The following is a 27,570-nucleotide window of genomic DNA, read 5'->3' as shown; positions in this document are numbered from 1 at the left end:
CGTTGAATGAACAAATTAGGGTTCACTGCATTTTACACCACAAGATTTGAGTTATTTGCGAACTGAGCTACGAGGTTTAAATTTTTGCATTTTAAATCACGTTTTTTTAATTGTACCAATTTAACATCTTCGTCAATTTCACCGTCTAATTAGACGTTAAGTGCTAATGTGGTATATATCGGTGTAATTTAAAACTCACGTACGTAGTGATGACTCTCAAATCTTAGGATGTAAAATGCAGGTAACCCAACAAATTAATTGAGCACCTACAAAAAAAATATCTTAAACCTTTGGTCTGTGTGAATGTAAGTGTGAGTATGAGTTTTTTTTTTTTTTTTTTTTTTTTGAACTGATTTTAGTTTTTCTTTCCTCCAACTATTCTACAGCCTCATCTGTCTCTCTCATGCATTTCCTGGCTAGCTGCTTAAGTTCTGCAGAGAGGTACTACAGTAGAAAATGTCCCTAAAAGCAACAAAGTGAATGGGAGAAGAAAAGAGAAAGGGAGCTGCAATTAAGGGCAGGTCCCAAACCCAATAAAGAAAAGAAAAAAAGGGTTCAACTAAAGTAGCTCAGGAAATCCAAAAAAGACGAAAATGGTGGGAATCTTCATTCCACTGTGCAAATCATCCCACAGCGCCACCTCTCTTACTCCTCCTACTTTTCATACTTTCAGCTTTCTCTTCATTTCTTCTCCTCTCTCTCTCTCTCTCTCTCTCTCTCTCTCTCACAGATCTTCTCAGTTTCTGGCATGCAACAACACTACTATGAACAACATCTCTATGGGGTTTTCATGTGGGGATGATTTTGTAAGTCCTCTTTTTCCTCTCTCTCACACACACACTTTTCCATGGGAAATGATTTTGATCCGCAGTCCGCACTCATTTTCTCCTTCTGCGCAGACTTGTTTAGTGTGCGGAAATCACTTCCTTTTTTTGTCCTTTCCTGGAGTAGTACTCGTTGACATGGTTGTTTAATTAGGACGGAGAGGAAGGCAAAGCTCCACTTTTATATGAAACGAGGGAGAACCAGCACAGCAGCAGCGGGTGCATGGATGGTCACAATCATCATCATCATCATATGCAGGTTGAAGTCGACTACGAGTTTTGGCCGGTAGAACATCCTCTCGAGCCACCGGATGAAGATCGCCCTGTCAAATGCCCAATGCCCGACTCTTCTGTCATTAATGTGAGAAAGTAATTCGATCAATTTCGTTTCAGCATCCATGAAAATTTTCATCTTATATGTAAAATATCATGAACGTTTTCTTGTCTTGAATAATACAATTTAGCGAGAAATTTCGGGTTCAACCCACTTGAACGATGAGTTCAAAACTCACTTGAATGACGAGTTCAAAACTTACTTAGTACACTTTGTCATTGTGTGACAAGCTAAAATCGTCCACCCGTTAGAATGTATAGTCTCGAAAAAAAAAGAAAAAAGACGTTTTTTCATCTGATTAATTCCTTGTTCTTATTATGTTTTTGTTTTGTGTAGATCTTGATGTTATTTTGTTGCTCGAATACATGTACTGAATGGAATTTCTATACAATAAAAAGCAAAAAGTTGAGGCATGTATTTAACCTCTGGCAGTGTTATATATGCAGATTGATTTTGTCTCATGTAAAATGCGTTTACAGGAAGGAGGAAGGAAGGAGAAAAGGTTTTCAGAGACCAGTAGCATGCGTAAAAGAACAGAAGCATCATCTGCGGCTGCAGCAGCTTATAGCAATCAAGGGTTAACGGATCAGACGGTAGTGGCAGTGGAAACGCCGCCTCCTGCTCGACCGGTGCGTAAGAGGCACCACCATACTCTCACCCGCGGCGACCATATGATATCACCTCTACGGAGAATGCCACCTCTTCCTTCTCTCCCAACTCAGAGCATCACTGTCTTTCAAATGCTCCAGCAGTTCGACAAGTTCGACTCTTGAATGAAATCAAACCCAGTTTTTGTTATCATTCAGTCACGAGAAGATGGACCTCTTGATCACATATATTGTTGCTTCTAGTGTTTCTCACTTATTTTAATGGAAACTGATTTCCGCACACTTGCTCACCTCTCTCGAAGACTCTTTATTTTTGTCTGTTGATTTTTTTTTTTGTTTATTCAATCCGAAGACCGAACAAAACAGAAGGTGTGCATGCAGAGGAAAGAGATTGCGGAAATCAGTTTCCTGTTTCAAAGGAAAAGGCATAGAATATGATCAATTTCATTATAAAAATCAGGTCCTTGATATAGTAGTATCTGAAAAGAAACAGATATGAAAAAACCGGAGAGGAAAAAAAGCAAGTTCACCGTCTCCCACGGAGAGTTCCCAGTACAATATCGCGGCAAGGTTAACCACGTTCATCTTTTCTACATCTTCCCGTCCCTTTTCCACATTCATTTCACAATTAGCAGCCTGCAAAACACTGATACCTGTGAAGTACATTTGGATAGTCGCGCTCCGGTTTCTGAACAAAATTTCATTCAAAAAGTGATATACATAGTGCAACTCCCATGCCAAGTATCAATGCAGTTAATTGTACAGCCGTGCTTTTCAACGATGAGCCGCCGTTGCTGTTCATTTCAGCAAGCACTCCAGCAACAGCAATGTATATAAATCCACCAGCTGTAAAGCCCTGAAAAGAGATTCAACAAAGTAAAAAGATGTTTAATTCCGATCATGCAAGCCGAAGATGAACCGAATGTTTAATGCAGAACATTCTCGGGCTAGACTCTTGTCACCTCAATCAAAGATGACTGTCCTGCATTCTGTCCCAAAATCAGAGCCTGCATCAATAGCAACGGATTACTCTCGTTTCAATTATCAAAGATACCAACTAAAATGGATATAACCCTACAACAAAGACAATACTTTTTTTTTTTTTGGTGAACCAATAAAGACAATACTTTACCATTGCGGTTCCAAGTAGTGCCACAAGTGCTGAGAGAAAGTTGAAGAGCAGAGCTTTAGATACGCTGAAACCAGACCTTACGAGAATACCAAAATCACCGACCTGAAACAAAGGTAAACCAAGCTATAAACCTCGCAAGAACTAAAACAACAAGAAGACTGATTAAATGAGACTGTTTAGCCAGCCAGCCTATCAAGACTGCCTCTTTGACGTAGGAAGATGTTGATGGTTAAAATGCAGACCATTACATATTAACGAACAACAGAGAGAACTCAAACCTCTTGGGGAATCTCATGCGCAAGCAAGAATAGAGTTCTAGACCACCCACCAACAGATCCATGAAGCAGGAATGCACTCCCTAAAGCCATCCCATCTGTAAAATTGTGCTGCAGTGGCAATACAAATCTTTCAGTAAATAATCTCTATCATGAACCGCATTTTGTTTAAAGAAATACAAGCTTGATTGCAAACAAGAAGTCACATACAACACCATCCGAGAAGAGATTGAGATAGCCAAACACAAGATTTGAGGGTGACTGAGTAGTTTCCCCTTTTGCGGACTTGGCCTCAGAAGTGGAATCATTTGCAGGATCTACATCTGTTTATCATCACTCCCACCAGTCCTAGTGTTTCTCTGCGTGATGTAAATATAGCAATACTTAAACTGCAGTCTAGTATTTAAAATGTAATCAACAAAATTAGCTTGGGTGCAGAAATCAGATATAAGTAAGATTCATTCAAGATGCATATAAGCCAGCAGATGTCAAGTCTATGGCCAACATTAAATGAAGATGAACACACACTCTGAAAAACCAATAAGCCAATTAACTGCTTACCTTACGAATATGAGAGTCCTGTTGAGTATTTTCGATCAAAGAATCGTTTAAACCATCAGATGCCACTTCTCCGTCAGATGTCTTCAGCTTCCATTCTATCTTTTCCATTGGAAGATTCTGAATGCAAGTCATCGTGAGAATCATTATCATCCTTCAGTTTCTTGCTGTTCATATGATGATGGTGATGATGACCATGACTCCATGAATTAGTTCCTCCAGAGTTTTCCTCAACATACCTCACTGTCTTTTCTACCAGAAGAAATAATACAATTCCCGCTGCAACAACCAATGTAGTACAATTAAAATTCAACTAAAACCCAATCAGCAAGGACATTAACAATGATCGGGTTAAATAAAAAGCTCAAAGAAACCAAAAACACCAGAAAACGAAGGAAGGGGTTACAGCCTACAGTCATATAGAAGAAGTGATGTGCAAGTAGAAACATTCAAGCACACAGAAACATACATCACATGTACCTGCCCTCAAACACCCACACAAATACAAATCATGCAGGCACAAAGGATGGTTAAGACAGCATGCAGAACATAGATCAGAACTAACCCAGGACAGATAATCCTACTGAAAGATCTTCCAAAGAATGCGAATGTGAATGCTCATGCGAATGAGAATGGGAATGGCCTTCATGGTGGTCATGTGAGTCAGAGTGCCCTCCTCCTGCAATTATATAAGATTCCGGTTCAACTGCTAATAAATATAAAAGACAAGCATCTTACACATTATCATTTATTAAGAAATTATACATTTTCGATTAAGGAAATTGAAGAGTTCACTTACACACATCATAATAATTTAAAGCTTTGGATCGTTATATGCTCTTCGTAAATTAAGATATAAGAACTTAAGACATAACCAAATCCTTAAAACATCAGATTAGATTAGGTGGCAAAAGATTATATGGGAATAGATTTGTACAGTGTGTAAAGATGAACTAAAAGCTGCAAATCAATGCAGGCATCATAAACTAGTCTCCGATTATTGTCTTACCAAAAGCATGCGGTAATTGATGAAGAAAAGCATCCCCCAACATTGCTCCAGCCTGCAAGTGAAGTACAAATTAAATTATCAAGTTAAAGTTCCCATCCACATGCTCCAACAATCTATATTGTAGGATACTTAAACCAGGCTAGGCATTGACTTTGAGATACTATTTAATTTCAATTCAAGAGCTACTCCAATGGTAGAAGTTCTGTAAAATTATCGACGGCATACTTAGAGTATACATATCAAATTGGTACTAAAGAGATGCAAACCATATACAATTTGATTAGATTTAAAAACTAGATAAACAGGTCAGAAGAATCTGACCCCAAATATAGCCAACGAATCAACAACTGCCTTGGATGGTTTCCCCTGTACTGCAATAAGCAATAAATTCAGTCCTGATCATTGGTACAGGGCTTCTTGAAGCAAAAGTCATCGCCAACGTCAATAAAAAGATTATGTAACTTACAATTGAGTCACTTACCGAACATCACTGGCAAGATAATCAGGCAGATAAGGGAGGCCATGCTCACCAAAAGCGAGCACCCCAAGGACTGAATCCAGAGACCTACAAACGATGAATAGGAATACAGTTCCAGCTCACGCATCTTAGATCAGTTCATTTCGTGTGACACAACAATGCATAAGTAATAGAAAGTATCGGAACTTTAATGTGAAGCAAAAAACATCGCACATCGAAGGTGGAACAAAATAAAACAAGGGTTAAAAAGAGCGAGACTTGTATAACAGTTATTCAGCAACACAATTCGCACTTTCGACCGCCAAAGAAGATTTCAAACCAAACAAGCATTGTGCTTTAACAATCTGTATCAATACCAAAGCAAAAATTTCCCAGCTTTTGCACTCACCACCACCACTGGCTTCTTCAAAATTTCCATTTGTTCAATCCACATACTTAGCAACAAATTATGCACAATTCTGAATAAAACCCAAAAAATTTAGGAAAAATACCAGCAACTGAGAGCTGCAGAGCACCAAAATGCTCGTGATCGTGAAATTCAAATCCGTACAACTTCATGTCCTCTTCCTCGGCCAATTCCTCGGGAAGCTTCGATCTCGGCAGTAATCTATCATCCTCCTCGTCGTGGCCGTGGAGGCTGCCGTGACTGTGGCCGTGGTCATGGTGGTCGTGGTGCGCATGACTGCAACCCTGGTGGTGAGTGTGAGGCTCGTGAGCAGCAGATGCAAGGAACCCAGAAACAAAACTCAGATCCGAACAGAGCCCAACAACCAAAGCAAGAGCAACCAAGACCAAACCTTTCTTACAAAGCGCCATTTTCTGAGAAACCCTAATAATCTTGTCGGTTAAGATGGGGGTTTTATTGTAAATATCGAATTTAAGGTCGGTGGTTGGCGGAGTAGTTGAAGCCCGTCCGTCGGGAGGGAGGGTTTAAGAAGAAGGACGGCGCTTGCAAGTGCCTTCGATGGTCATAACAATAACTGAAACGAAAAAGAGGATGATTATGCCGACTATAATACCGAATGTCACCGCATCCATCCCCGACTCTCTCTCTCTTTCCTTTTTCGGATTTTTTATTTTCTTTTTCTTTTATTTTTGTTCTCGGAATCCCCTAGAGAGACTCTGACAGCGCGGTCGGCTTTCTCTCACTCCACTCTCTCTCTCTCTCTCTCTCTCTCTCTCTTCCACTACTTTATGACAGATTTGAGTTTAAGAAATGCTAAGGCTAACGAGTTCTACGAAATTTACTGTTATGTCCCTTCATATTTTTAATAAAATATTTTTATAATGTTGGTTCGAGAGTTGACGTTAAAATATGAAGTGACAAAAAATTTATAGAGTCCAACTTTTAATAGATTTCCCTTAACATTTCTCATTTGCATTATTCATCCAAATCAAATACAACTTACAGGACAATTGGTGGCAAACCATGGTTATCTACTATTTCCGGAAGCTGAGAAGACTCACAGATACATATTAGTCTCCTTCTGACCACAAGTCTGGCTTCTACACCACCGGCAGGTTTCGAACCCAAGACCTCCAGTTTTTAATTTGAAGAAAATCTCGCAATTCGTCCTTTACCCCTGAACCACCAACTCGTTGCAATGTTTTATTTGAGCCATATCAGTTCTCCATTGTGGATTGTTTGAAACTGCTTTTAAAAGTGATGACAGTGTTTTGAGACAACTAATGTTTTATTTGAGCCATATGAGTTCTCCATTGTGACTTGTTTGAAACTCGCAATGTTTGAAACTGCTTTTAAAAGTGATGACCCGTGTTTTGAAACAACTAAAAACGTTTCTACCATCGCATGTCAGGAAAATTTACGTGTTTACAATCAAAGAACTTCCAACAAAAGCACTTATATGCCAAGTGCTTCTTAAGGAAGCAGTCTCGAACTAGCCATTCTTTACTGTGATTATTTGGTTTCCATTTTTACTATGCGATGGTTGGCAGGAAATTCACAAAATCTCATCTTTCCATTCTACCTTCATTTCATATGGCTTTTATTCAAAATTGATCAATGTCGTCATCAATCCCAGCAATCTAACTTCTGTTTGATGAGAATTCTAAGCTCCGGGGCCGGGCGGCTCTCCTTCGCCTTTGCTTTCCCTTCCCTTCCCGCAGAGCAGCATGAACTACTAAAGATTCTACAAACAGGCATCTCCAATCAAAACATACTAAAGATTCACCCACATGAAATGGAATGGTAGCCACCGGAGCGACGAGCCAATATTTACACACACGAAAACCAACCGTGAAACACAAACACAAGCACAATCCACAATTATACGAAATGGCAAACCACTCTAATATAACACTTCAGTTGCTCTCTTATTGCTCTCTTATATTGACAAGCAAAGACTTCTAAGTTAAACAAGGGGTAATTCCAAGACTACGAGTACTAATTACCTAGGCAGTAGGCAGAGTCACTTCCCATGTAAATCCTAACAAATTGCAATCATAAAACTAGTAGTGTACAACTCCCTCCGTATTCACAAGGTTTCTGCTGCTTTTAGTGAGTGTAAGTTCATCTAGCTTGTAACAGCTGCTGCCTGTTCCTGCACCAAATTCCACGTCTAAATCAAATAAGTCGAGCACAAGATTCATCGGAACTTGGGGACTACGGCTTAACATGATATAAACAGTGGGTAAATTAAGTTGATGGTAGCACTACGTACCATTTTCAGTATTTAAGATCAATCATGAGGGGGGGAGCCCAGCACAGAACCACAAACAGACGTGGAATATGACATTGTATCTTCTTTTGGTATGGACACAAAGTTCAGGGGCGTAGTAGACATTCTTCTCATTTCCTTGAAATATCCATTTTGGCGCCCAGAGTACGATCGAGGTGTCAAGAGCTCAGGAGTTCCACTGCCAACTGAGTTCCGACGAGGAGTAGGAGGCACAGATCCATTCCCATTTGAACGATATCCATTTGGCTTCCTAAAGCTGGTGCTTTTCCTAGGACTAGGTTTGGACCCATACATGGCTTCTTTCTCTGTGAGGAGCAGATCTTGGAGCTTCTTTTGGTTCTATAAATGGAAAGAATGTTAAAGACATCGTCCATATGACCACTTTTTTTTTTCGGTAACTCATTTCAAAGCATTGTTAAGCCATAATTAAACAAAACCAATTTCTAAATTCATTTGGATAATCTACTTTATTGTCATATCATTTGATAACAATTCACAACAGTTTAGATAAATTACCCTAGATTTTTTCTTATCCTCTTCTTTCTGCCGCCTGCTCACTTTGTAATCCTCCAGTATCGACACCAGTCGTGCCTGCAAATATTGTTACGGAAGTTTAAGATGGCGGACAGCTACACCAAAAACACATCCACGAACTTCTGTTGCAAAAGTAACTCACCCCATCATAAAGAAACAACTTCTTCCTCTCGTCTTCCCAGGCCAGAGTTTTGTGTATCAGATTGTCAACAATTGCTGGAAAGAGAACTTGTTAGCTCTACCGCTGTTACATCCTCAGACAAAGAGGCAAATTCTAAAGAAAATAATACCTGGAATTTTGGTTACAGTCACTCTAGCTCGTTCTGCACGTTTGAGGTTAATATGGGCACCTCTCCCTGCACTGTACCGGTTATCATCCTGGAATTCAATTAACAAATTTTTATAAAATGTGTAAAAACTAGAAGGCATAATAATCAACCACGGAAACTGAAGATGGATTCTTGTTTGTGCATGAATCAAAACTTAAATCCTAATTATGATTCCCTTTCATATCATGGCATGTGGAAAGGCTAACACAACTTCTCAAAGCTTACTTGATTGTAGTCTTCAAGCCAATTTTCCTCTTCACAAGCAAATAGCCACCGGTCTATCCTATCCATTATTTCTTTCCGGCTCATAGCCTCTTCTTTAGCTTTGACTATCTGTGCTTCTATGTTTGCCAGAAGTTCAGAAGGATCTACTAGACCTGAACAAAAACAACAATATTTTTCTATAAGAAACAAAAGACAAAAAACAATATTTATACTGTCTTTCTGTGTCAAGTATATTTAACCTAAGCATCTAATTAACTGGCTTTGAGACAAAGTGAAGTTTCATACCCGAATCTATCAATGCATTTGATTTCTCAGCAGCTGTGCTTATATCAGGTTCAATATGAGCCATTCTGCATACTTCCTCCAGTTCTGCCCTCCTTTTCATAACAAGTTCTTTCATTCTGCTTGCTTTCAATTCAGCGAGTCTCTCCACTTCTGCAGATACCTGTCAAAGAGATGACAAGGAATTTGATGTTCAACTTGCAAAAATTTAAAATTAGAAGATGCGGAGATTGATATTCAACCTGTTCAATAATTTCTGTTGAAAGAACGCCTGGTTCCGTAATTTCTGCTTCTGAAATTCCAAAAATGCGAGTAACCCTTGAAAAGTTACTCCTTTCTTCTTTTGACGAGTCCATCAAATTCCAAAGTTCTAAAAGTGACGCTACAATATCTTTTAGCTGCATTTTGTAACAGGGTTATACTTCAGATTCCAAAGTCACAATCAAAATACATGTACAGTATGATCATCGATTACCTTATTGATTCGAGCTTTTCTTTCAGTTTTCAACTTGAGAATAGTCTGTTCTAGGCCTTCCAATGTGCTGTTGCTGATGTTTGTAGACTGTTCAGTGTTCGCCCTGTGCAAGCTAGGATCCACTTCACTCACAGTGTGGCCAAAATCCAAGCCAAGCACACTGCAAAGAGAATGAACCTCGTTTACATGTCCCAAAACCTTGTTGAGGCGGTCAGACTGCAAGCAAATAAAGTATATTCTACATATCAGAACATATAAAACTGCGGGATAAAGCAATCCATATCATTCCAAGGCATCCAAATGATGCAAACATTTCACGAGGAGTTCAAATTCATATTATCATATAATTACCTTCTCTTTCTGAAGAGTGCGAAGATGTGCTTGATATTCAGTTAGCTTTCTAACTGACAAGTCGTGTTCGTCCAGGGTTAACGAACTGACTGGAGCATTGTTGAGATGATTGTATCCAGATATCTCCCCACTGATCTTCTCAATTTGTGCCTTTATATCTGAAAATTGCTTCATCCTCTCCTCTTTCTTCACTCTTAGATCTTCTAAAAGTGGTGCCACAGATGCAAGTTTTTCTTTCAAAGAATTTGCTCGCTTCTCTCTCTGGATCTGAAGATTTTATTTTAGAATCAGATGAGCAAGTCAAATAGCAGAGGCACATACAACAGGTCGCAGCAATTGGTTAAAAATAATTCATACTTTTGTTATGTGATATTGTGAGACAGAGAACGGAAGTTTCTAAACATTTTGTGAACTCATCGTGGAAACAGAAAAACTGGAAGAAACAAATGAATCACCAAGCGGATAAAGTTTTTACAAATCATTAAATGGCCCAATTGCAAAAGAGAGCAGACATAGGAGGAGAACAAAAAATTCAAGGATGAAGCCAAGAAATGGTCAAAAGATTATCATTACCAAAATGACAAAGTTCCAATGGATTCCTTACCGGTGAATTAATATTAAGTTCCCCCAGAGAAGCCATGAGAGTTGCAAGCTCAGCTTCTTTGGCTGCAACAGACTGATGAAGGCGTGCCTTGGCATTGGCAGCTTCGTCAACCTTTCTCCTGTAAACATCTAAGCATTCCCTCTCCAACTCTAACAACATGCGGTCTTGGTCTGCTATGCTCTCACCAATGTCATTCCATATTTGCTGCACTCATTGAAAAAGCCATACACAAAATCAATTACTGTGGAAACACGACTCAGTGGTTTGCAGTATCTTTCTCATTTTTAACAGGGAGAGAATAAGAAACTTGCAACACAGACTGGGGTCACGAACATCTTATTGACACAAAGTAACCAAATGCTAAGAGGTAAAGCAAATTCAATCAGAAAAACGAAACATCACACACCACACATGCTTCTCTTCCTCCCGTGAATTATTCATCATAAAAAAATTGCAGAGTAGAAGCAGATGAGAAAGTTAAAATCCAAAATTCAGATGGAGAAAGAAACAAATTTAACTATGGAAACTTGAAAGCAAAGTCCATAACCAGAAGTTCTATCTACTGCATTCCCTCTAACTGCCATCCCTGGTAACAATACCAGAGTCTAACACCAATCCAAATTAGGAAGAACCAAAAGACAGTCAACTCTCATGCGCTCATACCCCTCCTAATGCACAACCATTTACGAAAAAAGCTACAAACAAGTTAACAGAACCCTGGTCTAAAAAATCCCAATAGAATAAAGATTACAAAATAAACATATGGTTCTGGAACTATATAATTCAGGAAAACCCCCGCTTTTCAACAGACGAAAAAAGAAAAGAAAAGAAAGAAAATCAGTACAAAACAGATAACCAATCAAATTTGGTATATGATTTTGCAAAGAAATTCAAGAAATTGGAGAAGTCTAGTTGAAGGGAAAAAAATAGAAATATAACATAAAGAATCACTAAATATTCAAACACTATTTTATAGAAACTAGGCTCAATTCACACAGTAAAGAGAAAATGGTAACTGGGTTTCAAAATTACTGTGAACAGATTGCATTTCAGTGGACCTGTTACCCTAAAAAGGTGCAAAGACCTGTACTTTCTTTGTTACTTCAAAGACCCCAAATTTATAGCTCCACTAGGCTCATCATTATTACACATTTTAGAGAATTAATCACTGCTTTCTTTTGACGGAGCAACAAAAACTTAAAAGTTGCTAAAAACCCCAATCATTAAAAGGGCCTAGGTGAAAAGCAAATGTTCAAGCAGCAGTAGCAGAAGAAGAAAAAAGTTGAGGGTTTACCTGAAGTTCCTTGAGTAAAACATTGCAGCTGGCGCTGGTACGGACACCGATGGTAGGACTCCCAAGAGCCAGCATTTTGCACAGATCTCTCTCTCGCTTACTTTCTGTTTCTCTGTCTAGAAAGTGAAGTGAAAAGCAAGTTTCTTGGTGGGTTTTGAAGTAGGCAGAAAAACCAGAGAACCCCAACAAAAATTGTAGCCAAAAGGTTCAAATTTGGAAGACTTACAGACGAGAGAAGAAAGAAGGAAGAGGAGAGAATAGAGAGGGGTTTAATAAGTGCTTTTTTTGTAAGTCAAAAGAGACCAGGAGACCAAGACTCAGTTGGGCATGTCTCCATTGCCTCAAACAACCTGAGTTCTCCTAGATCTGAAGCAATTCTCTTCAGACTTTTGCTGCCAAAGCTTGCTCCTTTAGCTCTTCTTTTCTCTGCTTTTTTCAGATTTTTCAAGAAAATGTGAGAGACCAAGAAGAAGCAAAGGATCTCCGAGATGGGTTTTGAACGGAACGGGAAAACAAAAGAAAAAAATGGGATTAAACAACAACAGGGAGCGAGAGAGAGAGGATTAGAGTAAAAGGTTGAGACTTTAGTGAAAGAAAGAGAAAATTATTGGCAATGGACTTACTATTTAGTAATAACCAGAAAAGAAAACCATCTTTCTCTCTTTATGGGGCTTGAGGTTTGGCTAAAATGCGCCTTGTGTGTAGCAGGTGGACATCAATCATCATCTGCCTAAATATTCTCTCTCCCACTCTCTCTCTTTCTCTCTCTCTCTCTGGAAGTGAGTGTGTGTGAGCTCACAAGTGTCGCTCTCTCCGTCTCTGGAAGTGTGTGAGAGCTCACGGAAAAGGATCGGTGAGAATCCCTTTTACCAAATCCAACAAATCATCTAATTTGAATTTTTAAAATTTAATTCAACGATCGATGTTATTATAATTTTTAAAAAGATTTCATATTTATTGTTGTTGGTCAAATTCAAAAGCACAAATTAATTGATTAAGTGAATTTGATAAGAGAGATGCAGAGATGAACCTTTCCAGAGCTCCCAAGTAGAAAAAGCACTGCATCAGCTTATGCGCGTGGAGTTTACTCTCGAAAACAGAGATGGAAAATTGGGAAATTGAGCGAGAGAAACCCACAGTAATCAACCTCAGTGGTTAGCCGTTTTTTATGGTGATATTTAGCAATTAATTATCTCCTCTTCATTCTATAAAACTAATTAGCTTTTGAGCATATTTATACATAATTTTTTACTTGTTACATATTTTTGTTATTTTTTATTTGTTGATTTTTATCAATTTATTTGATTCAAATATCAAAAATTAAGAAGGGTGTAAGAGAGGTTAAAATGATTGATGTATAGCAATGTCCCTTGAGTAATTAATCTGCAACTGTTCTTATACATATGAAAATGATGTATGCTGTATTGGGTTGCTCAGCACCAGACTTCTTATCTTCCAATCAAAACAAAGCAAAATAGAAAAGGATGGGAATATTGCTTTTGGGGGTTTTTTTTTTCCCTTGATAATGTAGTTTTCAAGGGTTTGGTTTATAAATTGATGGTTTCACTTTCACCCACAAAAAGAAAACAAGACAAGCACATCTCACGTCTACATGTATATAGCTAATGTCATATTTTTACACTAAAAAGTCAATCCTGATACTATTCATTTTACCCTTTATTTTGTCATTATCGTTAAAACTCAAAGTTTTCAAATCATTTTCATTAGTTTTTCTAAAAAAATAAAACACATCTCATATATATATATATATATATATATATATATATATATAGGCCCTTTATGTAAGGTGATCCCCATTTTTTTCAAAAAATGAGATGTGAGGCTCACTCCACATCGAACTTCAACAATCCGAACCGTCTATTTTGTAAGTCTTGTTTCATAGATCATTCTTACAAAAATTTAATTCAATCCGAAACCATTTGCCTATTTAATTATCAATATAAAATTTCATTGGTTCTTATATAACAAATTATTCGTTAATTTATTTGAACTCAATTAGATGTCTTAAACATTTCCGATTTGGCTAATACTTTGTAAGGATGATCTATGAGGTGCAACTTGAAAAATAAACAGTTCAGATCGTTAAAGTTTGATGTAGTATGGATCTCACTACTAATTCCCATTTTTATAAAAAAATTGGGAATCTCTTCCCTTAAAGATTTCCTCTATATATATATATATACATATATATATATTAAGGCTCAAGAATGTCTCAAGATTGCTGGAACAAACATGGTACGTTAAATCAGGAGAGAAACTCTTGTAAGGTAGTTCCAGTTTCCATTTGGGTATGGATGAGGCACCCATAATTTTTTTTTTTTTTCTTCTTAAACAAGTCTTTAAGTTAAATTTTCACCGAGGAAGAAAATTTAATACGTGCTCCTCAATACTTCATCATGACATCCGAGCTAATAATACGATGACCTATGAAAACATTAAAACGAATATGATCACGCTATTATGCTAAGATGGGGTGTAGGTAATTCATTCCACTCCAAGCCTCGAGGTAATTCATAATTAACCTACGTAATTAGAGTCCCATAGGTTTCTTTTAATTAGCAGAAAACAATACATCAATGGTCGGTACGTCAGAAACACTTACAAGTTCCAACTGCCTTTATTATATGTACTTTGCGATGATATGAGTAATTGTGAGATGGACGCTTGAACTGATCAAGTTCATATGGATGCAACATTTGACATAGACTAAGCTCCAAAGTAAATAAATGAACAAATATTTATTTATCACCAAGGCTTAGGTTTGTTGTTTCACTACATCAAAATCTAAATTCAAGTCTCGTTACTGATAATCTATTTTTATAAACGATTGATGCAATTAGAACTAAACGGAAAAAGTAATTCAATTTAGATGCCTTTTTGTGGCTCCACTGGTGATTAGATGAACACGTTATTATTTTAAGAGAAACTGTAAACTCGATAAAAACTAAGACCTCACTGTAAGTCATAAAAAAATGCTTGTGATATGTTATGGCTCGGGAAAAGGTTATACTGCCCTCCCCACTAAACTTATGATTACCAATAAATAAATATGCAGCAGTTCTATGTAAGTTAAGCCTAAAAATAACATAATTAATTTGCAAATACATAATTAAAGTGCATGTGCATGAGAATGTGGAACACGTGAGCGTGAGGCTGAGACTTGCATCTATGGCCAGGTTAGTTTCGTATTATATTATATCCTCCTATTATCCTATACACATGAAATTTGTTAATCATAAAATGCATGTGTTATTATAAATATATATATATATAATTATACACGAAAATACTTAAAGCAAAATGCTTGTGACTTTCGGGAGCCATATGTCTGCTTTGTTTTTTAAGTTTTTTCATTTGTCTAGAAAAAAGGTCCACGGAATATGATTTTGCAGAAGATGATGATTCTTCAACCAACAAGAAGGAAGGAAACAGAGAGGAGTGAGAAATTAGAGCATTTCACATTGTACGTTGTCATTGTAGTGTCGTATGATAAGGATATCACGTCATACATACAAAAATGTACACATGTAGTTAGAATATTAATATGGGTACAATGGTAGTGTATTCATATTCTCGTACTATGAAAATTTTTTTCGAGAAAAAAAGACATGAAAAAGCTCTGAGTAAACCTTTTACGTAGGCATCTAGCTAATACATTATCAAGTATTTGTATCTAACAAACAAAAAATGATTGACGTTCGATCTTCCTACATAAATACATATTATATCTCAATCAATAAAATTATCCCCTAATAATTATTGAATTATTAGTCGGTTTGGTGGATTAGGTTAGGTCCAAAAGCATTATCATTCGCTTCAAAAAATTTGGTGCTTTTGATTAACAAATAGTTCCAAGTATTATGCTATCCTGTAATGGATGGTGATGGATGCTGTTGGTACCTACCAGCGACCATTCATTTAGCTTGAAAGAATGAAGGAAGTACTGAGCGCATACATGGTACTGCAAGCCAAAGACAAAGGAACTATATAGCTGGCCGTGAAAAATAAAAAACTGGATATGTATTTCATTAATGCCATGCAGGACCCAGCAGTACTGTTTTTCATTATCAATCATAGTCACAGTCACACGACGAAGGAGATGAACTAACCTCCGCTCAAATACGTATGTGCATTATTGTAGCATTCCGAACTAATGATGTATATCATATATCATATGTTTTAACGTTAAGAGTCACAATCACATTATGGAAAAGACGAACTTATCTCCACTTGAATACATATGTCATTGTAGCATTTCAAACTAATAATGCGTATCATATATTTTAACATTCTCACTTAACATTGCACCATTGATTAGGAACGGCATATTAAATGCCATGCCATCTTCTTTACCCTTTTTACCAGGAAATTTCTCATGTTAAGTACTGGTCTCTCCGTGCTACTTGTTTCTCAAACGGGTGGATGATTTCCACAGCTATATCTATATATATAGCAAATTTTTTTTTGAGAACTTTAACGAAAAACTCTCGGTACTGTTTATTTTAATGAAAAATCATATTTTTACACTAAAAAGTCGGTACTGTTCATTTTAACGAAAAACCATATTTTTACACTAAAAAGTCAATCCTGGTACTATTTATTTTACCCTTTATTTTATCCTTATCGTTAAAACTCAAACTCAAAGTTTTCAAACCCTTTTTATTAGTTTTCCTTTTTTTTTTTTTTCCAACTCTCATTACTATTCTTTTACTACTGATGCAATCAAACCCTACTTACACTTTGTCTTTATTCTGAAATGACAAAAAGAGAATTAATTTAGTAGAAAAAATAACAAGATAAATCATGCAGAAGCATTATACATTATAATATATAATCTGTGAAAGTCGTTTTCCATCATTATTTGGTCTACCGATTTGATATATTTAACTTGTTAATTTATATATAACTACCTGCATAATTGCATCATTAAAATAAAGCAGACTAATCATAATTAAAGTGAGAAATTTCTAAAAACTATATACCATTTTGGGAATATATCTACTAACCTACGCTTTTCCCTTTGTAGGGCTGAGCTGCTTTTCCTTTCAAACCCTAATACATCTGTTTACCCGAAAAAGCAAAACCCCAATTCATCTACAACAATTGTGTAGTCGTGTCGGCGCGGGAGCCGTTGAATTAAGAACACAGAGCCCCCAACCCACTAGAGAAAAAAGAAAAAGAGAAAAAAAGTTTGTCATATCTTAAAAGATATGAAAAGTAGGAATATAGTCCAAGCGATCCTGCTGCCCAAATGAAAAATTTTCAGGTGAGACATATGGAATAAAAACAAGGAGAAGAAAAACTTACCAGATGGTCAGAGATTCGTAGAAGGGAGTGATGGTTTTGTATTTGGAGATCGTGAGAGTACTCTGACAAGCTGCTCTATTGAAATTTTTCTCAAACATAAACCTACAAAAATCTAATACTCCAAATATAAAGGAGTATTTGAGCATTTTTCAATCGAAATTTTATCTCAGTCCAAACTTAACGATAACCAAGACTTGCCATATAGAGGAAATATGAAAGAAAAAGTAAAACCAATTGTTGCTATACTAAAATATATTATGTTATATATAAACCAAGCTTCGTTGTTGAAAGAAGAGCAGCATGTGCAGCTGAAACACTATCAAGTATCCAATTATAATGTTCAATTCAATTATTCACACATATGTCCATTTGTAATTAGTTTTTCAACCGCACTTCTTGTTTTTTTTTTCAACAACGAAGCATAATTCTTTATATATCACAACCTTGTCCACATAAAAAGGTGATGAAAAAAAATTATTCATGAGAGACAGTGGGTAGTGGATACCTACCCTTGAAAAAAAAGGGGGTAAGGGAGAATATATATGTCATCATATGGTGGTTGGGTGGGGAAGACTTGTACGATTTTGCACTAAATGAATGCGACTGTAGGTTAGTTGCTTCGATTATTAGCCGACACTATTAATGCTAATTTGGCCCTAAACATCCCTTGACTTGAGGACGATGTCATGGAGGACTTTGTTAAGGACTAATTACACATGATCATTACAAGTTTACAACAGGGCAACGCAAGGACTCAACCATATACATTAAAATCATTAACTCCTCCGATTAGTCTTCTCTTACATTATTAATATCACAATATAACAAGAAGAAAGTTGTGCTAACCGCTCTAAGTTATGTTTTGTCTAGACGTAATGGGATAAAGATGAAGAACCTAATAATCAGAACAATTTACTACTTACGAATCATCGAATCTTTCATTTAATTTCTTAATTTTTGTTGGCTACGTATGTTACGTTATTACTGGATTTGTCGCATGTTTAATATCTATGTATTGGTTTTAGGTAGCCGTCCAGTCGTCACCTACCTACCGCTATGGCGCCTGTAATTTGCTCGCATACAATGATTGGAAAATAGGAGAAATTCATCAATACTTCAGTCCAGGAGTGATAATTATCTTCTTCCTGAATAAAATAAATGTTCAATAAAAACTATTATTAAAGCTCAGAATGTCAACCTTAAGGGGGCCATTATAGTCATTGCATGAATTTGGCTGCCGGAATGAAGTACAGTGCTAAACAAAACAAACAAAAAGGTTACACGTTTATATGAATCGAAATTAAAACTTTTTACTTATGATATCATAAAGTGTTATTAAATGGAATTGAATTTCACAATTCATAGGAAATGCAGAGTGGTTAAAAATACTCAAATGCTCATTGCTCTTGCGGATTGTTATTCTTATCCGAATCCAATCTAACCTTACCAAACAGGACAAGAACAACAGAATTGTAAAGCATGAAACATCACACACTATACTTGACCCCCAATCCAAGCTTTGCTCACCAAGCAAATTTGGTGGGACAAGGGCTTCAAAATTAAAACTTATAAGAGATGGAAGACTCTGATGTACAAAGTAAAATGAGTAACGGAATGAGAGATACGAAAAAGTATATATTACAATTACACTCAAAAATTTCTCGCAAATTAATCCACAAAAAAGCTAGGGGGACAACTTCACACACTAGTTTGGCATCTCCCTTGGTTTCTAATGGACCCCGACAAGACAAGAGAAAAGAGAGAAATTATTGGATTATGATTCTCTTTTCTTTAAATCCCCTTCCTCTTCAATCGCCTCTTATTTGAACGATTATGATGATTAAGTCACATTAACACCTGATGTTAATTTCTTTATAGAAAAAAAAAAAAAAAAAAAAAAACTGGAAGAGAGATTTTAAAAAAGAGAAAATCCCACTCCGTCTCTAAAAATAAAGGCAATTTCCGGATCTCGACTGAAATGTAACATCAAGTGGGCGTGTGGTGGAGCCCACAGAAATGATAGTGTTCAAAAGTAGTTTCTTGTGTGTTAACAGCATACGAATGGCCCAGCGACGTCCATCCCTTATCCTCCTGTTGGTAATTTGGTATTGGATTCCAAGACCAGAAACCTTCAAGTTTTTCAACAAAACGTAACACAACTCAGTAAATCCAAGTATATAACGTAACACACCAGACTAGTTGCCCTGTTCAAAACTCCTATCTAACGACAAGCGTCGAACACGTGCTTCAGAATGTCGGTGACAATATCTAGAACATCCTCTTCATCGCATCTTGTTACAAACTCAACTGCAATCGGAAAAAGTATTTCAATCAGTACCAGTGCTCTCCCTCTGTCACTTCAACACAGGAAAAGAGAAATAAAAAAGAGGATGATAAAGGTGGGGCGTGTAGGGAGGACCAAACAACTGAGATGCTGCAATAGCAGTGTAGAAACACGAAATGGTGAAAAGTACAGAACAAATTGAAAAAAAGAAGTCGAAAACGCATCATTTAAAGCAGGAGTACTACTGATAAAAAATAAAAAAAGAAGCAGGAATTCGGGAAGGACCTAACAATCGAGTACGTAAGAAGAGCATCAAATCTTCGTTGAAAGAAAGACAACAAAATTTGGGAAGGGGGAGTGTAAAGTTTGAAATGGACCCCCTTGGATATATATGATCAACAGATCAAGATCAATGATGTAGCATTGTGTGTCTGGTTAGTTCTACACTTTCTAGCTTTTGGAACTCACTTGTGTGGACAGCCTACCATGCTAGTACGCATGAGAAATATGCACCTCTCTTCAACCACCCTACCACTTAGTCACTCATCTAGCGAGTAGTAAACAAAAACAGAAACCCTACCTACCTAATAGCTAACGCCTATCGAGTCGCAAATGTACGTGCAAGTTAACCATGCTGTACCAGACACACGATGTTTGATATGTTCTAATTACGACATGTCCTCTTAATTTTTTACTTGATATGCTAAGTGCTGTTTTTTAACTTTTTCCTTCCATATTTGAGCTTGCGCTCATGCAGGAAACAATTAATTGTTGTGCAGTGCTTTGTATTGAATCTGTTTCGAACCGGTCTGTGTAAGCGAAATTTCATCTTGCTTCTTCTAAGCCTAGCGTTTGATGTTGAATAATAAAAAAGAAAGAAACTAGCTGCTACATAGTCCATCAACTAGGGAATCCAGATAAGATATTCTGAGATGCAAAGGCAACCAAAGGTAAGATCACCGTCAGAAAGAATATGTTGTCAGCAAGGATTCTATGCAGTTGAAAAATGGCACAATGGACCACAGAAAGTGGGTTTACATCATATGATCAAAAGGCCCACCAAATTGATGATCATATATAGCCGGTGGTCAAGAATCAAGCAAAGCTGTGGAATGGAGATGGGTGGCCTCTTGATCGACTAAGTAGTCATTGTACAACAAGGTGTCAGTCTCCCTCTTCACGTCAGTTTCTCTCATAAGAACTAGGGACCCTGCGACTATTGCTTGGGAGCTCATCACGGCAAGAATAAGGACTCTAAACTCGCGACTTTTTGGTGTGGCCAAATAGTCAAGAATGCGGTTTGAATTAAGGAGGGTCCAGCTCAAAATGCAAGGCTAATAAATCTCTTGCCTAATTGACACGATTTTAGGAGAAGGGAGACCAAAAAGTTGGGTTAAAGGAAGGGAAGCAAATCAAGGGTGCAGCGTATCAGTATCTGACTGAGCTAACAAAGATATTTCACATGACTGAACATTTGTTAGAAATCAGCAGGTCCTAGGATCCCACGTTTTAATACTAAATATGCTATGCATGCTTGCGTCATGGTAGTTAAGGAAACTAGAAATCTTACCCCAAGGAAGAACAGGAAATTCCAGCATCTGTTTAGGAACTGTGATGATATATGAAGCAACCTGCAAAACAACATAAAAAACAAAATTAGAGAACACAAACCAAAGTTAGCGACATTTTACTAGTACTAAGATTCTGTTTTGTCAAGCATGCCAAGATTGATACAGCGAGAGAGCGAGGATTGATGTAGAGCACCGATGTCTCCTGCTTTTCTTTTCATAAAGAACATCTATGATTTCTATGCCTGCTTCAAAGTTCACAACTTCCCCAACTTTTGCCACTCCCCTGAATTCAAAAACACACGAAAGATGTATCAAAGTGAAGCTAGTAATCCTCGAAACAAGAAGATCATGAAAGAAAGAAGCTAATACTAGTACAATGAAAGTAACGAAAGCTTACTTAAATTGGGGCAGAAGCTCTTCAAAGTGTCCAAAAGCAATATTGTTCATGCCAATCTCAAAATTCACTTCCTTTGATAAAGAACTTAGATTACTCTCAGCCGACTAGCACAATACAAAGCAAATAAAAAGAAAGAAAATAAGAGAAATTCCGGAGCTCTAAAACCACCTCCTGTGACATGACCAGCGGAAATGTACAGCACCCGATAAGCAAAAAATTATCGTATGCTTATGTATGTACTTTGCGAAGCCCTTGGCAAAAATAGCACTACATATTAATCGCTTACTGCTTCCAAGTAATCTCAAACGGTGTAGTGTTGTTCCTTGATAATGGTGTCCCTCAATCACTTGAATATCTTCATAGACAAATGTGGAGAGGGGTGTATCTATCGATAAAGCATACAAATGGACATTGATTAGAATCGATTTTGAGAATTTTTACGGGATTCATTATAAGCCAAAATTCAAGTAATTCTAGTCGTGTCATATGTTTTTTGAAATTAATTTAGGACATTCCGAAGATTTTCGACACTTAATAATTTATATATTTTGTTTGTTTTTCAATTTAAAATCTAAAAAAATTGTTTCAAGAGCTAATTAATGGTAGGATCCCATCCACATGTCTTGAAATATTTTCCTTCACTACCACGCAAAAAAAAAAATCCTAAAACTAAAAATTTCAATTTCTCTCAAAAAAAAAAAAAAAAACATTGAGTTATAACTCACGTTTTTCAATCGATTTTGAGAATTTTTACAAGATTCATTATAAGCCAAATTTCGAATCATTCTAGCCGCACCACAAGTTTCCTAAAATTAAATTAGGATATTTCGAAAATTTTCAACACATAAAATTATACTTGGGACCCCTATTAGTTATAGGGCCTTTTGGATCTAGGTCAAACTAGATAGTTTTTGGGACCGAGTCCAGTTATCCAATTACATATTTTGATATCAATTTTACCCTTTCAGATAAAAATATTTAAATTCTTTAATTTTTTTTATCATTTATTCAGTTTTTAAATTTTGAATATTTAAATACTCAAACTAAAATATTATCTAGTAACTACCTACTACTTATGAAGAAAACAAGACCAATATAATCTAGTAACTACCTACCTATTGTATAGGAAGAAAATGTTTTATACCTACAAAGCAGATATAATCTACCTGCAAAACAAAAATAAACTACCTATTGTATTGGAAGAAAAATGCTGGCAACCTACATGGCGGAACATAAAAATATAAATATGATATAATATACCTCCATTAAAGGAACGAATTTGGAGGGAAGAACACAAAAATATCACCCATGAAAAGAAGAGACAAAAAAGAGGAGGATTGATAGAGGGAATTGTTTGGAAGAAGGAAAAAATGAGGGATGAAACATACTGGGGGTTGAGGTGATTATACGGCTATAACTAATCCTACAATTAAGGGATTAGTTAAACCACAAATTATCTCATAATTAAGAAATTTTGTGTTTTACTACAATTCGTAAGCCTAAGGGGTAAATATGGTACAAACCATAAATAAACATATATGGAATCTCAATTATTGGACCTATTTCAATGAAGTGGACTAATTCTACTAATGGCTCACAAAATTGGATCTATATCAAGTTATCCCTAGTTTATATCCATAGGTCTTGCAACATTTTCCTTAACTCCCATACAAAATATTTCCTAAAACTAAAGTTATAATTTTTTCACAAAAATTGTGGGACTCACATTTTCCAATCAATTTTGAAAATTTTACAAAATTCGTTATAAGCCAAAATTCAAGTCATTCTTATCACACCACATGTTTCCTAAAATTACTTTTAGGAAATTTTGAACATTTTCAACACATAAAAATATATTTGGGGGGCCCTATATTAGTTTATTTTATTTTTATTTTTTAACTTTCAAAATTAATTTTGGGGTCTAATAAAATGTAGGATCACATCTAAACATCTTGAACATTTTCCTTAATTCTGCAAAATATTTTCTAAAACTACAATTTTCAATTTTTTTTTCACAAAAATTGTGAGTTATAAACCTACATTTTCTAATTGATTTTGAGAAATTTTACAAGATTCATTATAAGCTAAAATTTGTGTTATTCTAGTCGCGCCACATGTACCAATTAATGGTCAGATCATATCCACAGTTCTTGCAACATTTTCCTTCACTCCGAACAAAATATTTTCTAAAACTAAAAGTTTTTACAATGGGCAAAACCAAAGCTTTTTATTTTTATTTTTTTAAACCATTTCTCTTTCCAAAAAATAATAACCCCTCACTGTAAAACCTGTATAATTTCCCAGAAAATAGTAATACATATCTATGTAGAAATCATGCTCGAGAGTAGTGAAAACCAAGTATATGCCATGTCAAGTATCTCAGCAATAAAATAAGAAAGTCAGGTGAAATAAATCAATGTAATTGATATGTCAGCTGGAGTCACCTAACGTGACCTGTACGGCTGAGTCTATATCTCATATACTAATTTTTGCACACCAGTCGGAACCACATAAATGTGGTCTGTATGACAGATTGGGTGTAAATAAGTACGCTCAAGTGCTACGATCACGTGAAGGCTGTGCAATGAATCGCATGTCACCTACGAGTTGGAACCACCTAATGTGGTCTTTACGACAGGCTGGCACCTAACTTAGATCCAAGTTGAGCGTGCGGTGCAGGAGGTGAACGATCACGTGAAGGCTAAGCCCTGGCCACAGGCGGAGCACTAACACCGGGGTGTAGGATAATGAGCACTAAATGCATCTAAACATAACCATACTCACCATAATCACTATCATCATGATATACTCACCTGAAACTTACCTGGGCCTTCGCAGCATCAACAAATATTATGCATATGTACATATATATATAGAAAACCAAAAGCTCACTCACTTGAGATTCGCGCTATACTCTCTAGCACGAATATCAAAATGTCTCGAATGATCATCACCTAGAACAAATATCAAACCACGTCTCAGAATCCTTACTGATAGAACATGTAATTTACATAAAACACATCCCCAAGGACGTTCTAGAATGATTTAAGACCCATTGACCAAAAGTCAATCGTCGGTCAAAGATCAATGGTAGGGTCTACAACCCTACGTAACTTGATTCGGAAGATCTGCATCTTAGATTTTCAATCCATAACTTCCAAAGATCCACATTATGCTTCTAGAACAACATACTAAAGTTTCATTATGATCTAACAACTGGATCACCGCCAATTGCAAATTCAAGTGGCAATTAACGTTTTATTTTATAAACTTACAATTCCAATTCGGGAGATCCGTACGTCAGATTCTCAATCCGTACTATAATGTATTAAAGTTTTGTGATGATCCAATGGTCGGATCATCGATTGCTATAATGGCCAAGTGGCGAATCTTAACAAAATTTCGCCAGATTCTGCAGATTTTGCAAACTTTTTGGGCAATCTTTGGAACTCCATATCCCACTTGTTTATTAACCAAAATCAACCCATATTATACCAAAACGAAGCTAGAGAAGTCTAGAACAAGATTATATCTTCTTGGAGTCCAAATGGTGGCCGAAGATGGCCAGAAAATGGCCTGAAAGACGGCTGTCGATGGGAAAAACAGGGAAATTCGCCAGAATTTCTGGGCAACCCTTCAACATCCATAACTTTGTCAATACTCAATGAAATTAAGTGATTCAAAAATAGAAATCATATTTCTCGATAATACGAAGAGATTGGTACCTTACACAATGGCTATCTCGTTGTGATTTGGCCGTAAAACACCTCGAAAGTGGTGGAGGTTTCCAGAAACTGGGCAAAATTTAAATCGTTATAACTTTCTCATTTCTCCACCAAATCACACGATCCAAACATAAAAACTCATCTACACAACATGAGGAATCGATTTATACCTGTTTTTACTTCAAAAGATGGCTGGGAATTGTCTGAATCACGCCTAGAAGTCTCGCCCTAAAACCTTGTTCTTCGAACTCTAGGTTAGGATTCGTTTTCAATTAAAAAAAACTCAAAACTGGGTTTATGGTGGTGAAGACATGTAGATAATGGTGGTTTTGATGTTCAACAAGCCGAAATTTTTGGTGATGATGGTGGTTTGTTTCACGGGAGAAAGGGAGAGTTGAGAGAGAGAGAGTTAGAGAGAAGAGCTACGGAAAAAGAAGAAAAAGAAAAAGAGAGAGAGTTCTAGAAAAGTGGGGGTGGCCCCACATGGCAGTCATCCAATGGTCAGACAAAATACCACTTGTGTTTCAAATGGTAAATTACCAAAATACCCTCAACGTTTAAATGTTCGTAGAATCTTCGTTATAACTCCAAATTACATTCCGCTTACACTCACATGTCTGTAGCGACGAGTACTATGAGGATACGCCAAGAAAACGAGTCTTACATGACATGACACAGCAGTCAATAAAAGTCAACGCATTTGCCTCGAAGGGCATTTTCGTAAATTCACTTATTAAAATTATAAAAAACCGTAAAATTGGGAACGGGTCGTTACATCTTGTCAAACCATATGTTTCTTTATATTTTTACAAGAATCATTATAAGTCAAATTTCAAGAATCATTATACTTTTACACATATAATATATTTGGTGGGCCTTCTATTAGTTCATATTTATTTTTCTATTTTTCAACTTCAAAAATTAATAAACATTAGTTTTGGGGCTACTAAATGGTAGGATAATAGTCAAAAGTCTTGCAACATTTTCCTTAACTCCCACTTAAAATATTTTAAAACCAAAAAAATAAAAAACAAATAAGTTTTCACAAAAACTATCACGTTTTCCAATTAATTTAGGAATTTTTATTAAGTCATTATAAGTCAAATTCGAGTCCTTCTCATTGCACCATATGTTTCATAAAATTCATTTTTGACATATAAACTTTATTTGGGGGCCCTGTATTAGTTAATATTTGCTTTACTATTTTTTAACTTTAAAAACAAAAAAATTATAATAATTTTGAGACCTAATAAATTGTAGGTTCACATCCAGAGGTCTTGCAACATTTTAATTAACTCCCATGCAAAATATTTTCTAAAACTAAAAATTTCAATTTTGCACAAAAACTGTGAGTTATAACCCACTTTTTCCAATTGATTTTCAGAATTTATGTAAGCTTGATTTTAAGCCAAAATTTGAGTCATTCTCGTCACACCACTTGGTTCTTAAAATTAATTTTAGGACACCCTGAACATTTTTGACACATAAAAATATATTTGAGGGGTGGGGGCTCTTTTAGTTTATAGTTAGTTTTCTATTTTTCAACTTTAAGGATTAATAAAAGTTAATTTCGGGACCTATCTAATTGCAGGATCACATCCAAATTAAGGTCTTGCAACATTTTCTTTAACTCCCACGCCAAATATTTCTTAAAACTAAAAATAATTAAAAAATAGTGTCATGACCTAATAAATGGGAGGATCACACCTAAATGTCACATCCCGACCCGGGACGGATCACTTCCCGGGCCCACTCCACCACTGTAGCACGATATTGTCCGCTTTGGGCCCCGACCACACCCTCATGGTTTTGTTTCTGGGAATTCACACGAGAACTTCCCGATGGGTCACCCATCCTGGGAATGCTCTTGCGTGCTACTCGCTCAACTTCGGAGTTCCCATGGAACCTGAAGCCAGTGAGCTCCCAAAAGGCCTCGTGCTAGGTAATGATAGGAATATACATATAAGGATCACTCCCTTGGGCGATGTGGGATGTTACAATCCACCTCTTTAGGGGTCCGACGTCCTCGTCGGCACACACGCGACCAGGGTTAGGCTCTGATACCAAATTGTCACATCCCGACCCGGGACGGATCATTTTCCGGGCCCACTCCACCACCGTAGCACGATATTGTCCGCTTTGGGCCCCGACCACACCCTCACGGTTTTGTTTCTGGGAACTCACGAGAGAACTTCCCGATGGGTCACCCATCCTGGGAATGCTCTCGCGCGCAACTCGCTTAACTTCGGAGTTC

General features: G+C 36.6%; 3 protein-coding genes and 1 non-coding gene across 8 annotated transcripts; 1 reads left to right on the top strand and 3 right to left on the bottom strand.

Moving 5' to 3' along the window:
- Positions 1-341: 341 nt before the first annotated feature.
- On the top strand, positions 342-2,048 carry LOC103943118. Of its 3 annotated transcripts, none has more exons than XM_048585314.1 (3): positions 342-806; positions 900-1,185; positions 1,605-2,048. In XM_048585314.1, the coding sequence occupies exons 2-3, from the start codon at positions 1,048-1,050 to the stop codon at positions 1,929-1,931; spliced, it is 465 nt and encodes a 154-aa protein (XP_048441271.1). In that variant the 5' UTR covers positions 342-806; positions 900-1,047; the 3' UTR covers positions 1,932-2,048. The 3 variants fall into 3 exon arrangements, with proteins under 3 accessions (XP_048441271.1, XP_009351598.2, XP_009351599.2); XM_009353323.3 differs by having other exon boundaries at positions 343-806; positions 979-1,185; XM_009353324.3 differs by having other exon boundaries at positions 349-806; positions 979-1,185; positions 1,638-2,048.
- A 142-nt stretch (positions 2,049-2,190) lies between these two features.
- LOC103943120 (IAA-alanine resistance protein 1) lies at positions 2,191-6,407 on the bottom strand. Its single transcript, XM_048585313.1, is given in 13 exon segments — positions 2,191-2,622; positions 2,729-2,773; positions 2,899-3,000; positions 3,177-3,284; positions 3,384-3,499; positions 3,502-3,532; positions 3,735-3,827; positions 3,829-4,010; positions 4,297-4,410; positions 4,741-4,792; positions 5,062-5,111; positions 5,222-5,305; positions 5,710-6,407. Coding segments are annotated over 13 exon segments (1,458 nt in total). The 5' UTR covers positions 6,035-6,407; the 3' UTR covers positions 2,191-2,466.
- Positions 6,408-7,476: 1,069 nt separating this feature from the next.
- LOC103943117 (65-kDa microtubule-associated protein 6) lies at positions 7,477-12,578 on the bottom strand. Of its 3 annotated transcripts, none has more exons than XM_048585312.1 (12): positions 12,012-12,578; positions 10,718-10,921; positions 10,114-10,380; positions 9,763-9,978; positions 9,530-9,685; positions 9,291-9,450; positions 9,006-9,157; positions 8,742-8,829; positions 8,594-8,667; positions 8,434-8,508; positions 7,900-8,256; positions 7,477-7,797 (listed from the first exon to the last, which is right to left on the bottom strand). In XM_048585312.1, the coding sequence occupies exons 1-11, from the start codon at positions 12,084-12,086 to the stop codon at positions 7,918-7,920; spliced, it is 1,806 nt and encodes a 601-aa protein (XP_048441269.1). In that variant the 5' UTR covers positions 12,087-12,578; the 3' UTR covers positions 7,477-7,797; positions 7,900-7,917. The 3 variants fall into 3 exon arrangements, with proteins under 3 accessions (XP_048441269.1, XP_009351596.2, XP_009351597.2); XM_009353321.3 differs by having other exon boundaries at positions 7,477-7,779; XM_009353322.3 differs by having other exon boundaries at positions 7,477-7,773.
- Positions 12,579-18,633: 6,055 nt separating this feature from the next.
- Positions 18,634-22,452, bottom strand: LOC103943268. The gene is made up of 3 exons (XR_007258561.1): positions 21,592-22,452; positions 21,194-21,477; positions 18,634-19,646 (listed from the first exon to the last, which is right to left on the bottom strand). It is a non-coding gene; the product is annotated as an uncharacterized LOC103943268 (transcript).
- Between the last annotated feature and the right edge of the window lie 5,118 nt (positions 22,453-27,570).

Source organism: the organism of the source record quoted next, unplaced genomic scaffold, assembly GCF_019419815.1.
Source record: "Pyrus x bretschneideri cultivar Hongxiangsu unplaced genomic scaffold, Pyrus_bretschneideri_v1 Contig22, whole genome shotgun sequence".
Taxonomy (NCBI): Eukaryota; Viridiplantae; Streptophyta; class Magnoliopsida; order Rosales; family Rosaceae; genus Pyrus; species Pyrus x bretschneideri.
The sequence above is the reverse complement of the archived record's forward strand: the minus strand, read 5'-3'. Positions and strand labels throughout refer to the sequence as shown.

Bases quoted from the DNA above. Each gene is read 5' to 3' on its own strand.
- LOC103943117 (XM_048585312.1), bottom strand. From the start codon at position 12,086: ATGCTGGCTCTTGGGAGTCCTACCATCGGTGTCCGTACCAGCGCCAGC. The intron at 10,922-12,011 runs GTAAACCCTCAA...CAATGAGTGCAG, and splicing joins TTTTACTCAAGGAACTTCAG to CAAATATGGAATGACATTGG. The intron at 9,979-10,113 runs GTAATTATATGA...ATTTGCTTGCAG, and splicing joins GCACTCTTCAGAAAGAGAAG to TCTGACCGCCTCAACAAGGT.
- LOC103943118 (XM_009353323.3), top strand. From the start codon at position 594: ATGGTGGGAATCTTCATTCCACTGTGCAAATCATCCCACAGCGCCACC. The intron at 807-978 runs GTAAGTCCTCTT...TTGTTTAATTAG, and splicing joins TTTCATGTGGGGATGATTTT to GACGGAGAGGAAGGCAAAGC. The intron at 1,186-1,604 runs GTGAGAAAGTAA...TTATATATGCAG, and splicing joins CCGACTCTTCTGTCATTAAT to ATTGATTTTGTCTCATGTAA.